The sequence below is a fragment of the Megascapheus bottae genome, chromosome 6 (genome assembly GCF_031878675.1).
Source record: "Megascapheus bottae isolate mThoBot1 chromosome 6, mThoBot2.hap1, whole genome shotgun sequence".
Taxonomy (NCBI): domain Eukaryota; kingdom Metazoa; phylum Chordata; class Mammalia; order Rodentia; family Geomyidae; genus Megascapheus; species Megascapheus bottae.
Window position 1 is genome coordinate 72,115,804 of NC_143514.1, and position 16,634 is coordinate 72,132,437.

The window sequence follows — 16,634 nt, forward strand, 5'->3', positions numbered from 1 at the left end:
TCTGTCTCCCCCACACCCTCCCCCCTTTTTTTTTTTTCCTATTTGAGAATCTTGATGTCTAGGTGGGGCTGTCAATCCTGTCTCTGCCTCCTGATTGCTAGGATTAGAGGCCTGTACCACCATTCTTGGCTACACAAAATCCCTGTCTCCCACACCTACCTGCATGCGCAACAGGATGCAAATGTACACACCACACTCCAGACAAACACACAGACAAGTCTTCTTCAGAACTGCACCTACCCAACACACGTGTGGAGACAGGTTCTCTTCTGGACATACGAGTACATGCCTGGACTCCTCTCTGTTTCCCTCCTACTTTCTCTCCTTCTCTCTGACACACACACACACACACACACACACACACACACACACACACACACACACACACACACACACACACTCATCCCCCAATATAGTCAGCCTGTTTCTCCTCCACACATAAACATGAAGGCATGCACGCGGAATCTATCCCTCCCCTCTTTCTTGTCTTGTCTCCTCCCACTCACACACACACACACACACACACACACACACACACGCACGCACGCACGCACGCAGCTGCAGCACCCCGGGTCATGCTTCAGTGCAGGCGCCAGGCAGAAGACAAAGGTCGCCCAGACACCGAGCGTCCTACTCGGGACACAGCTGAACCTCTTCCCGGCTGGCTCCGTCTGTTTCCAGACTCGGCGTCCACGAGGTGGGACCCTTCACCCGAACGCCCGAGGCTGGGCCCACGCCGGCCACCCCGGTCCCCCCGAGCAGTCCCCGCCCAGAGCGCCGGCGCACCACGGGTTAAGGAGCCCGCGAAGGGCGGGCGGCCCCAGCCTCCGCGTGTGATTGGCTGTGCCGTCAGGGCCCCGGCCTCCGCGCTCCGCCATTGGTCGGCGAGGGGCCCCGCCCCCTGAAGACTCCGCGCCCCAGTCGCGCACTCGCCCGCGGGAACCCGAGCGTAGAGCGCGCCGCCCGGGCAGCCAAGAGCGGCGTCCGCGCAGAGCCCGCGCCGTGCGGCCGCGAGGGGAAGGACCGCCAGGAGCCGGGGCCGGGCCGGAGAGCCGGGAGCCGGGAGCCCAGGGCCGGAGCCAGAGCGGGAGTCGGGAGCTATGGTGAGTGCCGCCGCAGCCCCGGCGGGCCCGGGCGGCGGGAGGCACGGGGCGGGCCCGGCTCGCGGGAGGCGTGGATGCGGGCTCCCGGGCAGAGCTCGGCTGGTGCGGGGCGCTGCGCGCGGCTCCGTCCGCGGCCGCCGCGCGGACCTCGGGTGGGCTGCCGGCCCAGGTCGGGCGGGCTTGCTGGCGCAGGTTGAGGTGGGCGGTTCGGCTTGGGGACAGGCAGTTGGTTCGGCCTGGGTCGGGGTGTCTGGAGACCCCCAAGCCTGGCTTGGCGGCTCAGCCCGGCTGAGTCTGCATGCGGGGGGTGGGGCGGTGATTCGGAGCCGTCGGGGACTAGCTGGACCTGAGTGTCCCAGAAAGCTGAGGTGGGTCTGTGGTTCGATTTAGGACGCGGTGGGTGGCTGCCCTGGGCGACTTCTGCGGGCTGATCACGCTGCTGCCTTAAGGGTCGGGGTGGTGGCCCAGTCAGTGGCTGTCACAGACTAGGGGTCGCATGGAGGTCTGGTCCTAGCGATCAGGTCCCCTCAGCACCTCCCAGCACTGAATCCTCCTCAGGAGGGACCGAGTACTGACCACCGGGATAGACAGAAAGGGGGAGCTAGGCAAAGGGAAAGCTCAACCTCATAGGGGGTTTCTAAAGCTCCAGGAAGGAAATCTGTTTGGCCCAGGCTGGCCTTGAACTGGTGAACTCCTGCTTCTACCCTTCTCAAGTGGTGGGATCACAGACATGTGCCACCAGGCAGGACTGGGGGTGAGCTGCTTGAGCTGAAGATCACCTTTGCAAGGCCTGGTGATAGTCTTTCCATCCCACGGTCCAGGCCACCTGCTTTTCTTTGGCTTCTTTCCTCCCAGACAAGATTCTCTCCCCTAGTCAGGTTCCATGCCCAGTAAGCTGGGTACAAAACAGCAGGCAGGGCCTGTGGAAAGCATGTGACAGGGATGGACACAGTCAGTCCCAGCGATATAGCCAACTCACTTCTCTGTGATGCTACTGCCAAACTGGAAAGATTTTCCCCCACCCGGGGCAGGATGGGACCTTCCAAGAAGAGAGGCCCCAGTGCCTCCTCAGGGCCCAGAGTCAGATTCACCTTACACCCTCTTTCTGGGACTCCCCTCAGAGTCTCCTCCTTTGACATCTCCTTCCCAACACACTACTTGCCTGTAGAGAGTCCAGGCTTAATTCTACACCCAAGACAGCTAGAGAACATCTAAGACCCCCTGTACCTCCTGGGTTAGAGGCCCCCCAACGTAGGGGGGACTGCCCTGTTTGGACAGGTTCACTTCTACCTGTGGACTCTCACTTGATTTAAAAAGTCTTAAGATGTGACTGATTCAGAGAGGAAGGCTTTGAGACCATGTTGTCCTCTCTGGAAGACTATCCTGACCCAAGTTACTTAGAAAGGGGATGGGTTTTTTTCCTCGTAAAACAAACAAACAAAAACAACCATAGAGAGGTGGAAGAGTACTTGCCTGGCAAGTGTGAGTCCCTCAGTTCAGTCCTCCCACTCTGCAAAAACAAAAACAAAATCCACCAAAGGGCTGGGCATGGTGGTATATACCTGTAATTCCAGCAATTAGGAAGCAGGAGCATAAGAATGGAGAGAGTTGGGGGACAAACTGGGCTACACTGTGAGATTCTCAGAGAGAGAAAGAGGGAGAGAGACAGAGAGAGAGAGAGAGAGAGAGAGATTCCAGCCTATCTTGTTGATACTTTACAGAGCTTTATCCCTGAGAAATATCCCCCTCCCCCAGTGCATCAGAAAGACCTCAGACTTTGGCCTCTCACAGCAGCTGCCCATCTCAGCTTCTCACACACCCTCCTGTGCTCTATTGCACTAGCACCCCTTATCAATGAGACTGGACATTAAGTCTTATCTCCCAGGGACTGTGTGAAGGTTGGTTGACATGACCCAAGTGAGAGTCCTTTGTTTGAATACTGCTGAGTTTCCTTTCTTTTATAACCTAAGCCAGGTTGGGGAACTCTATCTGATGATGCCTTAGAATGCATCTATAGTCTGGAGGAATGGTTCATGTATTTTATGTGGTGGGGAGAAGAGAGCCATGGTATTCAGGCGGTATTCCATTTAACAGCGACTTATGGAATGATCCCTATGCAAGGAAAGAAAGCAGAAATATCAACTTATTTGTTGGAACTCACAAATGCTGTACTGGTTCTGCCATCCGCGAATGGGAGAATAACAGGGGAGAAGAATCTTTGGCATCCAGAGTGGGGATGGCTTGACACCTAGGTATGAGGAAACTGGAGAGAGGAGAGTGCCCAGGTGCTGGGAAATTGCCAGGGCCAGGGGGCAGAAGGCAGTAGAAGGCCACTGTGGCTTGTTGACTTGGTTTCGTGTGGGTGGGGTGGAGGCGCAGCTGCCTTGGCCCTTGTCATTTTGGTTTCCTCTCAACACGGTCTTTATGCCGGCATTCCTGTGGTGGGGTGATTTAAGACCGCTGAAATGTTTATTCTTGCTCTGCTGGGCTTTAAACAAATCTAGCATCTCCTGTCCCTTAGTGAGCCAAGTTCCTCCCTGCACCCCTCTCCTCGGTCTTATTGGGGCTTGTTTCTTTTTCAGCCATGTAAGCTGTTTTCTTGTCCTTGCGGGGTCAGCCTGATGCTGCCTAGCTTCCTACCCAGGTCTCTAACTCCTTGGCTGGAAGTTAGTACAATTCTTTAAAGGCCTCCCACAGATCCTGACCCAGCCTGTGGGATGAAGGTTCCCCGGATGTGTTGTATATCCCTCTGTCTCTGGATGTCTTCAAACCCAGGAGCAGGCACTGGGAGGTGTTACTCAGGGTCCCAGAGCAAGGCAGCTCCGTAGCATGCTGAGTGTTTCCTTAACCAGGCTGGGGTGACACGGGGGAAACACAGCCTAGCTTCCCTCTCTGCCTTGCCATGCTCCTTCACATTCCAGGTTAGGGCCTGAGTTAAGCATGCAGCTGGGAGATGGGGATTCTCTTGGCTAGGGAGTGTTGACAAGATCCAGGGTTTGAATGCTGATGGACCACCAACTTGTGTGCCCTGGGCTCAGATGTCCCCTCCTCTGCTTCTTGGGAAATTGTGATGATACAAAAAAGACCAAGTGTTTAGGACATGTCACCGTGGCATGTGTTATTGTTTGAGGATGAGGGCTGGCCATGCCCAGCCATTCTGCTCCTGCCCACAGCTGCTAAGATAGGGTTCCTTGGCCTGTGCTGGTATCTGCTTCTTCATGTTTCCTTGCATTGCTACAGTTCTTGGTAAAATAGGATGTTGTTGCCTTTAGTGAACGAATAAATACAATGTTTCTCAAGACAGACTGGCAGAGAGGCCTTGGCAGGACCCAAGTCAGCACCTCTGCAGCAGAAGTTCAAGGAGGCCTGAGCTTAGCCATACCCAGGTTGGTATAAGCCATACTTCAGTGCCTGAGGCGGAGGGTGGGGGGAGAAGCTATCAGCAAATGCCTCTTTGCCCAATTAGTCTGCCTGGCACAGCTCAAAGCCAGGGTCTAGGGTCAGTGTCTCTCTGCCACCACAGATGAGGGCAGGAAATGACAAGTGCAGTTACTATTTCCCTGGCGATGTGCAGGGTGCCTACCCAGGGAGCCTGAGAGGGGAACCTGGTTTTGGATCCGGGAGGTTCCCCAGGGATGTGGCCAGAGGGACATATGGGTAGGAGGAAGCACTGCAAGATGACCAGAGCAGGTGTATTTGGAAGGGACTTGGGGGTCGATCCTAAGGGCATTGAGGTACCACCGGGGAGTTTAGAGAGCAGTCAGGTAGTGACATGGCCAGATCTGCATTGGGAAACGCCCACAGAGGCTCTCGGTGGGGGATCGGAGACTGCCAGCTGCCAGAGCCCACCCTGGGAGAGATGGAAGTGGTCTGGGCACCATGTCTCCTCACCTCTTTCCACCACCAAACTGCCCCACATGGGCTGTGAAGACAGGAGAAGCCTGTGGCCCAAGAGGTCCCCCGGCAGGCACTGCCCCTTCCTCCCTGAGGCTTTTTAGATAAGTAACCAACCAGTCTCCTGGCCTCAAGGACTTGTGATCTTGAGGACCAGAGACTGAAAGGACAGGGCCCCTGAATGGCTTGAAACAAGGTAGCAAATGATTCCTGACACCCTCAGGCCGGGTGGAGCTGGGGGTGTGTCTCCAGTCACCCTAGCCCGGCCTGCCAAAATGGCTGCACTTGGTGAACAGCCTTCTTGGGTGCTATCTTCCAAGCGTTTTCTTCATTCACTTATTCATTTGTTCAGATTTAAATGAGGACAGATAGGAAAAGTGGGAGTGGCTTCTCCTTCTCACAGGGCTTCTGGGTGGGGGGGGGGGTCCACAAGGGAGGATGGATAGAGGCAGAACTGGAGTTATTCTGGAGAACATTCAGATTAACTGAGGGAGTGTCTCTCATCTGGCCAGGAGACTGGCCATGCATTGTGTCCAGCAAAAGGGGACCAGAAACCATTGGTCCCTCTACTTTTTTTGTTGTCCCGCCCACCCCTGGTCCCTCTTCTTGTCTGCAATCTTGGATCTGTTCTTTCCTCCAGTTTAGGCTTAAAAGTCCCTTGGGGATTTGGGGACCACCACCTCCTCATTCCTCACGGTGTTGGCCTGAGCCCTGAGCTGCCACTAAATTCTGCCAAAACTCTCTTCCTGAGGACAGGGGTGGGTCACAGGTAGTGGTGTGGATGGCATGAGGCCGGATGCCAGGCCAGGCTGAAAAGCTGATTGTGTGCCTGTCACCTTTGGGCTCCCTGTCCCTCCACTGACTGATCTTGGACCCCATTGCTCATAGTGGCAGAGGTAGGACTTGAACCCAGGTCTAGAGACTCCTAATCCAAACTCCTGGCTCCTTGGCTCAGATAACAGATACCTCCCCCACGGGGGATACCCCAGCTTTCTGAACACATGCCCCTGGCCCAGAAGCCACCTGGCCTCTTCCTGGTCCATCTCATCTGTCTACCTCCTGGCTGGCACGCTCCTTTGCCTCTTCAGCTTGGATGGTGGTGGGGCAGTAGCCAGGACTCGGGTTACAGTGTAAACACAGTCATGTCAATATTTACCTCTGCTGGAACCAGCGCCACCCCCTTCTCTCCCCCTCTCCACCTCCTGCCTGCCCGCCCCAACGGAGGCCTGCCCTGTGGCCCAGCTTTGCTCTGAGGCCACTCTTGGTAGGGTGTGGAGACCTGGCTCACAACTTGAGCCCTCTACCTACTTTTCTTGTGTTCCTGAACAAGCTGCCCCCCCTTCCCACCCAGAAAAATGGACAAGTCAGAGGCCATTTTCAGTTTGTAGCCGCCATTGTACCCGCTCCCCTCCCTCTGCCTCCCTCCCCCCTCCCCTTTGGAGATTCTCTGCCAGGAGGTCACAGCCAGGGACCCCTCTGCAGGAACTCTGTCACCGGGTGAGGATGGAAGCTGGGGCTCAGAGGTAGCTGTTATTCCAAATAAACATTTTATGATTCTCTGAATCCAGACACTGGGTTGCGTCACTGGGAACTGGAGCCAAGGGTGGGGACTCTAACCTCCAGCCCTCCTGGTACTTGGGGGGGGGGGAGGCACTGGCCAAGGGACTCAGGGAGCCCAGAGCTTGAAAAGGATCTGTGGCTAATGTCACTCCCACCCAGCTTCCCAGCCTTTGGAGCCACTGGTTGTTGGGTGGAGGTCCAGCGCTGAAATGACCTCAGAGGTGTGCGGAGAGAGGGGTGGGTGGGGGTGGATGCAGCCTGAGGGGGCGGAAAGGGCTCATTTCCTAGGCAGCAATTTCTCAGAAGCACAAGTGAGCTGTCCCCAGTCCAGAGGGGAGGGGCAGGGGGCCAAGGCCTGACAAGCAAGACTGGCAGGGCAGAGCAGGGTAGGAAGGACTGGAGACAAGTGGACCTGGGGTTCAAGCCTGGCCTTCCATCACTTTATGCGTTCCTGAGACCATGATAGCCCCTCTTGCCTCTGATATGGAGTTGTTAGAAGAATTCCCTCTTACTCTTTTTTTTTTTTTGGCCAGTTCTGGGGCTTGAATTCAGGGACTAAGCACTGTCCTTGGGCTTTCTCAAGGCTAGAGTTCCATCATTTGAGCCACACCATACTTCCGGCTTTTTCTATGAATGTGGTACCAAGGAATTGAATCCTGGTCTTCGTGCATGCTAGGCAAGCACTCTACCACCAGGCCAAACTCCTGGCCCCAATTCCCTCACATTCTATTCAGAAGGGCTGTGCTCTGTGCTGCACATTAGCTGTGGGGAGGTCATCTGACTTAGGGTGGGGGAAGAAGTTGTCCCGACTATGATGACACTGTATATCTCTGGAGTAGGGGTGGGGACAGAAATGGTATAGTTAAGGTGCTAGTATCTAGCACTTCCCCCGCTCCCCCCTCATCCTAGGGCTTGAACTCAGGGCCTGGGCACTGTCCTTGGACACTTTTTGCTTAAGGCTAACGCTCTACCACTTGAGCCACAATGCCACTTCTGTTTTTTTTCTGTGTATGTGGTACTGAGGAATCGAACCCAGGGCTTCATGCATGCATGCCCACCCATACCACCTGTATGAAAACACCATCCATCAGTTCCCACATGCCTTTCCATCCATCCCGGCCTGAGGGCAGCTACTGTGAGCTTTCTGTCACTCCAGTCAGCCTGGATTTGAACTCCCTCTATAAGGACTTGTACATGTGTACTCTTTGGGGCATGAGTGTCCCAGAGCCTATCTGTGCCATAGTTTGTCCCTTTGGAGGTTGCTTGTGTCACATCATGAGGACACACTTGTAAATACCTGTGGTGGCATTTGGATGATCTTAAGTTTAGGGCTGCTGAGTCTTTCCTGTGTGTACTCAGGTGTGTGTGTGTGCGTGTGTGTATGTGTGTGTGTTTCTCTATCTTAGAAGCTGCCACCCAGCCCTTCAAACAGGTATTCCATTTCAGAGTTCACTGCTCTCCTCTCTGCCTACAGCCTTTCTTAGAACAGACTCTGGGTATCCCAGGCCCCTCTCTGTCTTCTGCCTCATCTTCACTCTAGCCCTGCCCCTTCCCTTAGGGCCTGGCCGCCCTGTGCTACATTCCAGGCCCTGGGCCTCTGCTGTACCTGGGAAGCAGCAGGGCTTAATAGGCCAAATTGCCTCTGGGTCCATACAAATCTGCTTCAAAACCTGCACTCTGGCTCTGCCTGGGGATTCTCCCCTAAGTGACCATACTCACACACAGCTGCCCACAGGGCACAGTCTACCTCTGATTGGCTGTGTGACCTAGGCTGGTCCCTTCCTTTCCCAGACTCTCAATTGACTCTTCTACAAAACATCAGGTGGATTATACCTCCCTGTCCTCCCACCGGCTGGTTTCTGATGGCCAAATAATAATTTGGGCACCTCTTTCTCCAGGGCTGGGTCTGGGTATTCATGACCCCCCCCCACACCCCTGCCATTGTCCCCTACCCCATAGAAGGAACATGGGTGGACTCATACCTCCCTAAAGGCCAGTCAGTCCTTCCCCATAGGAACCTCATCCTTAGAGGCTTGCCATCAAGTCACCCTTGTCTGACTTGCCATTCCTGTGATTTAGGACATTTTACCATCACTACCTGTCCCTTACCTACAAGGTGGTAAAGATCTCAGGCCTCATCCATCACAAAAGCCAGAAAGATAGGAAGTAAAGGTGTGGCTTGATTTAGGACATTTTACCATCACTACCTGTCCCTTACCTACAAGGTGGTAAAGATCTCAGGCCTCATCCATCACAAAAGCCAGAAAGATAGGAAGTAAAGGTGTGGCTTAAGTGGCATAGCACCAACTTTGAGTGAAAGGCCAAGTGAGAGTGCAAGGCCCTGAATTCAAGAATTCAAGCCCCAGTACTGGAACACACACACACACACACACACACACACACACACACACACGAGCTAAAAGATGCAATAGCCTAATCCCTTCCTTCAAAAAATTCTGTCCTAGGGGAGGAAACTGGAGACCAACTGGTCAGAAACATCATCACAGAGAGAAGGAAAGGAAATTATAACAGAGCAACAAGGGGGAAAGTGGCTATGGGAGGAAGGGAGGCCGAAGACGGAGGCCAGGGTTGGAGGCGGCCTCTAAGATTGAGGAAGACACAGTTGGGCAAAGCTGTGGAAGGGAAGAGTTCTTAAGAAAGATCTGCAAGTGCAAAGAACCTGAGACATGATCGATGAACTTGGTGTGTTATGAGTTGGCAAGCAGGGGAAGCAGGGGAAGCAGGAAGAGGTGGGTGTGGAGGGACCAGGTCAAATGCCTGGTCAGATGGTGGTGAGGGGAAGTTGGTATTTCATACTGAGAGTGAAGGGGAGGCACTGGAGGGCTCTGGTGAGGAGGGAGGGTGGAGGGGAGGTGTTGTTTGAGATGGTCACAGGCTTCTGGGTAGAGGATAGCCTGTAGGGGGTAGGGGTAAGGCAGGGAGGCCAGTGATGGGTGAGCCAGGCCTTGTGTCCTAAGGTAGAGGATGTTTCTGGGTGTCTGGGCTCTGGGGTTTTAGCTATGTTGGAGGCCAGAGGGAAGCAGTCCACTCCCTTCCCAGAAGCTTGCACATATTCCTGGCCATAGGTTACAGGGTACAGAAAAGTTTCCTCAGAGATCACACAGACTGGCCTCAAACTCAGCCTGGGGATTCTCCCAGAGAGACCACATGCCCACCCCACCCACAGGGCCCCAGGGCTCCCAGATGAAGTCTGTCATCCTCCTTCCTTCTACAGCAGAGGTGACCTGGCCACAAAGGAGCCTCTGGGCCTGGATCTTCTGGACCGCCGGCTCTCATGGCCAGCCTCCAGGCAGTCCTGTGGCTTTGTGGCTTCTGGATGTCTTGGGGCAGAGGCTTCTCTTCATTTTACTTGCCCCAGAGTGGTTACTGGACCTCCCGCTGAGGTTCCTGGAACTGTGAGTGAAGTGGAAAAGGGAAGGGAGGTCAGAGTAGAAGTGAGATTTGAGTGTCTTCTGGACCAGCTTCCTCTTGAGGAGACTCCTCAGAACTCTCAGCGAGTTCCACTCGGCACTTCTTTTTTTTCTCGCCAGTCATAGGGTTTGAACTCAGGGCTTGGACACTGTCCTTGGACTTTTTCAAGGCTAGTGCTCTACCACTTGAGCCACACTACCACTTTCAGCTTTTTCTGTGTTTGTGGTACCAAGGAATTGAACCCAGGGCTTTGTGCATGTTAGGCAAGCACTCTACCACTAGGCCATGCTCCCAGCCCCAACTCAGGGTACTTTTGACCTTGATCTCCTGACTCTGAATCTAGTGCTCTCTCTAGTTAGGATGTGGGGTCAGATTGATATGGTTTCTAGTTTGAGCTCCGCTACTTTGTCCTAGCTGAGTAACCTCTCAGGGCACACCTGAGCCCCAGTTTTCTCCAGAAAGTGGGAGAGAGACTCAGAGCAGTGGCTGGTGATGGATATAATGTTACTGAGCTGGGGGCATGGAGCCCAGTATAGGTCTTTGGTAAATGGGAGCTTTTGAGAGTATGGATTTATCTGGCTGGCTGTCCTTAAACCTAGAAAAAAACTACTAAGAATGGCCACCCACTGGCCATTCTACCCTCCTTACTACCACGTACAGCTGGCGCTGTGCCTGCAGGGGACACAGGGCCATGCAGCAGCATCTGAGTGGCTCCACACCCCTTCCCTCCCCAGGAGCAGTCACCCAGGGGTGAGGATCAGGGAATGTGGGATGGATTTGAACAAATAGAATGGGAGAAGGCAGGCTTCTAGCTTGCCTAGCTGAACCCCGAAGGCCTGTGCTTTCCATTGCTATTTTACAAAACTTTCTAGATCATTCTGTGTCCCCTTGTCCTTCCCTCCCTCCCTTCCTCCCTCTCCTCCTCCCCCTCCCCATCCCTCTCTCTCTTTCTTTTTTTTCTTTGTCAGGCTTGAACCCAGGGCCTGGGTGCTGTCTCTGAGCCTCTTTGTGCTCAAGGCTAGAGCTCTACCACTTGAGCTACAGTGCCACTTCTGGTTTTTGAGTGATTAATTGAAGATAGAGTCTCTGAGGAACCTTTCTACCTAGGCTGGCTTTGAATCACTATCCTCAGATCTCAGTCTCCTAAGTAGCCAGTGACTCACACCTGGCACCCAGCTCTCTTGTACATTTCTGAAGCCCCTTTTGCTCTGTGTCCCCAGCTACCTTCTTGGATTGAAATCCCCCCCTCCCCTTCTAACCTCCTTACCCACAAACAGATGAAGAACTTGAATTCCTGCTGTGTGCTTTGACAACTGTCATCCAAGCTACCAAGAGACTTAGGTAGTAGGCCCAGTTAGGCAGTGACAGGAGGACAATGACAAGATCCCGCTACCCCAGCAGGCAGGCAGGGAGCATGTTTATTGCCCATTTAAACAGCCACCCCAAGAGGAGGAGCCACAAGTCCAAAGTCCCATAGTACCTAGGAGATTGGACCTTCAGTCATTCTAAGTCTGCCTCCCTTACCCAGAGCCCTGGCTTATGATATACACCTGACTGCTCTGCTTGTGCCAGGGTCCTGGAACTGCAGGACCATGTGACATACCCAGGTTCTCAGGTGTGCAGGGAACCAGTGGGGATGCTGGCTACATCCAGCCTTTTTTTTTTTGCCAGTCCTGGGGCTTGAACTCCGGGCCTGAGCACTGTTCTTGGCCACTCAGGCTGGGGCTTGATTTTTTTTTTTTCCATTTTAGAACCCCAACTTTTTTTTTTTTTTGCCAGTCGTGGGCTTGAGCTCAGGGCCTGAGCACTGTCCTTGGGCTTTCTCAAGGGTAGAGCTCTACCACTTGAGCCACAGCACCATTTCTGGCTTTTTTTTTTCTATGTATGTGGTACAAGCACTCTACCACTAGGCCAAACTCCCGGCCCTTGAGCACTATTCTTGAGCCTCTATAAGACTAGAGCTCTGCCACCTGAGCCACAGCACCAGCACACTTCCGGCTTTTTTCTACATATGTGGTACCTTTTCTGTGTGTGTGGTACTGAGGAATCAAACCGGGGTCTTTATGCATTCTAGGCAAGCACTCTACCACTAGGCCAAACTCCTGGCCCACATCCAGCCTTTCTTAACAGAGTCCCTGATGCTGACACTCCTGGGCCACAGAGTGCATGGACCATCCTGACTGCTAGGCCCAGTGCTATCATGTCAGACACTAGAGCGTCACCTGCTGGGGGATGTGGAGGATGTGGGATGTAGAGTCAGGGAGTCTTGGAAGAGATTTCTACCCATCATTCAGAACCATTAATATAATCCTCAGATTAAGCAGGCTCAGAAAGGTGAGGCGATTTGCCAGAAGCTAAATAGCTACAGTGCCAGAGCTTGGATTAGAACCCAGATCTCCACGCTGCCAAGGCCATGTTCTGGCTGACATCCCCATTGCCTCTTGCATACCTCCCACAAAGCAGCTCTGCCACCACTGCTGTAGGGAAAAGATGGTGACGATGACTGCTATTTATTGAGCACCCGGTACATGCCAGGCACAAGTTAGAGTGGTGACCAAATAGACATGGCTTTAGATAATTGCACAGATCTGTAAATATGAGCAGGGCATTAGAGGAGCCACCCCACGCAAAGAACCCGGCCCGAGGAAAAGTCCTTGAGGATGAAGCATTTAAGGATTTAAGTTCAGAAGGAAGAGATGGGGAAGTGAAAAGAAGAGGACTCTAAGCCAGAAAACATGACAGTGTGCCAAGGCCCTGAGGTCTGGGACCTGTGTGGTATGTTCCATGTAGCAAGAGTAGAGTTTAAGAGTGAGAGTGACCCAAGGTGATCCTGAAAGGTAGTGAAGAATTGGGCCCTGTGAAACCATAGCAATAGATGAGAGATTGGAATTCTGTCCCTAGAACATTGGGGGTACCATGGTGTGTGTCTATGCTTTTCCAAATTATGTTTGATTTTTTTTTATTCCCTTATACCAGAGCCTTTCTTTACATTCTTCCATACCAAAAAGTCCTCAAAGAAAGAAAGCAGAAATGAACCAGGGTGGGAGGACTGAGAGCAATTTGGTGCAGGATCTAACTTGCCTTCTGGTGTGGTTCATGCCACTGCTGGGTGGAGATGGGTTTGGGGCAGGGACAGTCATGGAGTCAGAGGCTGATGGTGGCCAAGTGACAAGATGGTGAGGAAGTGACAAGTGACAGGGCCTGGTGATTGATGGGAGTAGGCCCAGGTCCAGGGCATTGCCTCGACAGGTGACAGCAGAGCCCAGAGGGACTTTATGTCCTGTGCCATGCAGCTAGAGTTAGCAGAGCCCAGACGTTGAGTGGAAGCCCTTGCCCAGAACCTTCCAGCAAAACCCTGACTCTGATCCAGATTGCTGGCAGCTGCTTTTGCCACAGCACCCCTCCCACAGCCCCCCTGCAGAGTCTGAGCCTTCCAGGGAATGGGGGACTGGGAAAGACTGAGATTCTGTCTTTGAAGCAGCTGATGGGGGGAGGGGCAGTGCTCTGACCTCCAAATTCCTTCTTCATGACCTTTGTGACCCTAGAAAGATCAGTCCCTTCCTCCCCCCTCTCCTCACTAGGCTTTGATGGAGGTCCGCAGGAGTGAGGGTCTGGACTGGGGCCCCTGTGCACAAACAGCCCTTCCCTGGGGTATAAGGATGGGCTTCCCAGAACCTGGGGGGGTGAGCGGGGGGAGGGTGAACGGACTTCAAGCCCCTGCCTTGCCCACTGCACAATGGGGACTTCACAAAGGAAGCCTCTCTCATCCAGAGATCTCTAAGGCCAGCAGATTTCCCTTTTCTTCCCTGGTTAGTTCTGTGTGGCCACCTGGGTCTCTGGGATGCTCTGACTGTCCCTCCTCCTGGCCTTGGGTCCCGCCATCCCTCCTGGGACTCAGGACTCTCCTGCAAGGAGTTCAGCCCCTGGACCTGCACCCAAGCGTCCATTTCCCAGGATCCAGATGATCTCTCAGGGATCCAGGCCTTACTTTTTCTCTCCCAGGTTCTAGAGCTTTTTCCCTGCCATGCCCCAAGCCCCTCTCTGTCAGTCACCCCAATCCTGAATCTAGGCCTAATCCTTCTCTGGGGATGGGGGTCCCCTGCTTGCTGGTAGACTCAAGAAATGTGCTTACGCCTGCCTACCTCCTGCCAGCCTCCCCCAGAACCACCCCAGCCTCCCCCGCACCCAGGGTATTTTTGCTCAGGAAGCTTCAGCTGTGTGGCAAACTGCCTGGGAGCAGCTATTGTTGGCTGAGGAGTAGGGGTGGCGGAAATGAGGCTGAAGGTGGGAGAGCACCCACTGCAGACCCCAGGCTCAGCCTCCTGGTCCCCACACCCCATCATGAGGCAAGTTTAGGATAAGCCAGAGAAAGTGTCCTTCCCAGAAAGGGGGCAGGGAGAGTGACACAGGGGTGAGGTGGATGGGAATACATTGTAAATATGTGTGAAATGTAAGAAGGGAGGGAGGGAGGGAAAGGAAAAGAGAGAGAGAGAGAGAGAGAGAGAGAGAGAGAGAGAGAGAGAGAGAGAGAGAGAGAGAGAGAGAGAGAGAGAGAGAAAGAGCAGAGCTCAGCCAGCATGGTGGCTCAGGCCTGTGATCCTAGCCACATGGGAGGAAGATAGGAGGCCAGTTCAGGCATGAAAGTTCAAGGGACTCCTTACTCCATGCCTGGATGGGGTGACTCCAGTCTGTCACCCCAGCTTCCGGGAAGTACTAGAGCACCTGCCCAGCAAGTGTCAGGCTCTGAGTTCCCCAGTATGAGAAGGGGAAAAAAAAAAAGCTGTGAGAATCATCACACCATGGGAATCCAGCAGATTTGGAGGGCCATGATGGAAGTCCTGGGGGCCCTGGGGAGAAGCCAGAGCACCCTTGAACCTTACCTGATTCCATGAGGACAGGAAGCAGTCCCTTGGCTCTGCAGAACTCCTGCCTGCAGTGCTCATGGCCTCCCTGGCCCATCACAGTGAACACATTGACTCATCCATACTGAGCCTGACCTGGGTCTTACTAGGTCTTCTCCCCACTACTTTTTGGGTTAGTACTGGGCCTTAAACTTTTAAGGGGAACAAAGACTGACTATCTTGAGCATACTAAGAGCTCTTCTGCCCCATTGGGGAATGCTGAAAGTCAATAATAGTAAAACAGCCCAGTCACCCTTGCCCTTCCAGGGAGGGACAGCCTTATCCCCGCCTCCATGAGAAAGAATAACTGCTTGGTTTGTGAGGGGACCTGCTTTGTGTGGAGACCCACCAAATTCAAACCAAGATAATAGGTTAGTTCAAACAGTTACTATGAGGCCGGCTGTAACCCTATTGGCTACCTGCATGTAGCCAGATATGACTGTATAGTCCCTCTGAGTATGTCACAATCTCATTGGCTACCTGCGTGTGGCTCGGCTTGACCGCATGTTTTTTGCCCTTAAAAACCCAGTGTGAGGGCTGGGAGTTTGGCCTAGTGGTTAAAGTGCTTGCCTAGCATACATGAAGACCTGGGTTCGATTCCTCATTACCACATACATAGAAAAAAGCCAGAAGTGGTGCTGAGACTCAAGCGGTAGAGCTCTAGCCTTGAGAAAGTCCAAGGACAGTGCTCAGGCCCTGAGCTCAAGCCCAGGACTGGCAAAAAAAAAAAAAAAAACAACAACAACAACAACAAAAAAACGCAGTGTGAGAACTGTTCGGGGCCACAGTGTCAGCTCCCGAGTCTGTACTGTGTTCCTGGCTGGCCAGCTCATCATCTACTTCCCCAATAAATTCACCTTTTTGCCTGAGACTGTCTCTGCATGCGGACTCTGATGGGATGTGGAATCCCCTCCCTAGACCTCATGACAGAACTCAGGGCCCGGGACTGAACTTAGCTTTTTTACTCAGGGCTGGTGCTCTACCACTTGAGCTCAACACAGCTCCACTTGGCAGCTTTTTGTTCATTTGATTGTTTTGATTCCAGTTCTGGGGCTGGTCTTGGGATTTCAACTTGGCCTGGATGCTGTCCCTAAGCTTTTTTGCTCAAGACTCACGCTCTACTGCTCTTGAATCACAGCTCTACTTTTTGGTGATTAGTTGGCCATATGATGGACTTTACTATCTGACCTGTCTTTGAACCATGATCCTCAGATCTCAGCCCATTGAGTATCTAGGATTTACAGTCATGAACCACTAATTCCTGAACCCCATCTACCCCCCCCCCCCACTGGTCCTAAGGCTTAAACTCAGAGCCTAGGTACTCTCTCTGAGCTTTTTCTCAAGGCTAGCACTCTACCACTTGAGATACTGTTTTACTTCTGGCCTTGATGGTGGTTAATTAGAAATAAGGATCTCATGAACTTTCCTGCCTGGGCTAGCTTTGAACCACGACCCTCAGATCTCAGCCTCCTGAGTAGGTATATACATATGGTTTCTCTATGTTGCCCAGGCTGTCATTAACTCCTAGACTCCTGTGATCCTCCTGCCTCAGCCTCCTGAGTAGCTGGGACTAATACACACGCTGCTACCACACTGGTTTTTGTGCCCTTTAATAGATGAAGAAGCTGAGGGTTGATTAAAGCAAGAGGCCCCACCCAAACCCTACAGCAGAAAGAAGCTGTTTCTCTGTGTATTGTGGGCTCTGTGGTGCATCTACTTTCCAGGCTGAAGGGGATTTGCTGGG

The 16,634-nt window shown here is 53.2% G+C and overlaps 1 protein-coding gene across 1 annotated transcript in view; it reads left to right on the forward strand.

Annotated features, from left to right (window-relative positions):
• Positions 1-944: 944 nt before the first annotated feature.
• Positions 945-16,634, forward strand: part of Ece1 (endothelin converting enzyme 1) — a 93,551-nt gene continuing 77,861 nt past the window's right edge. Inside the window, exon 1 of the mRNA XM_090335660.1 lies at positions 945-1,103. Within this exon, the coding sequence (XP_090191786.1) occupies positions 1,101-1,103 (3 nt within the window). The 5' untranslated portion in view covers positions 945-1,100. The remainder of the gene's footprint in view (positions 1,104-16,634) is intronic.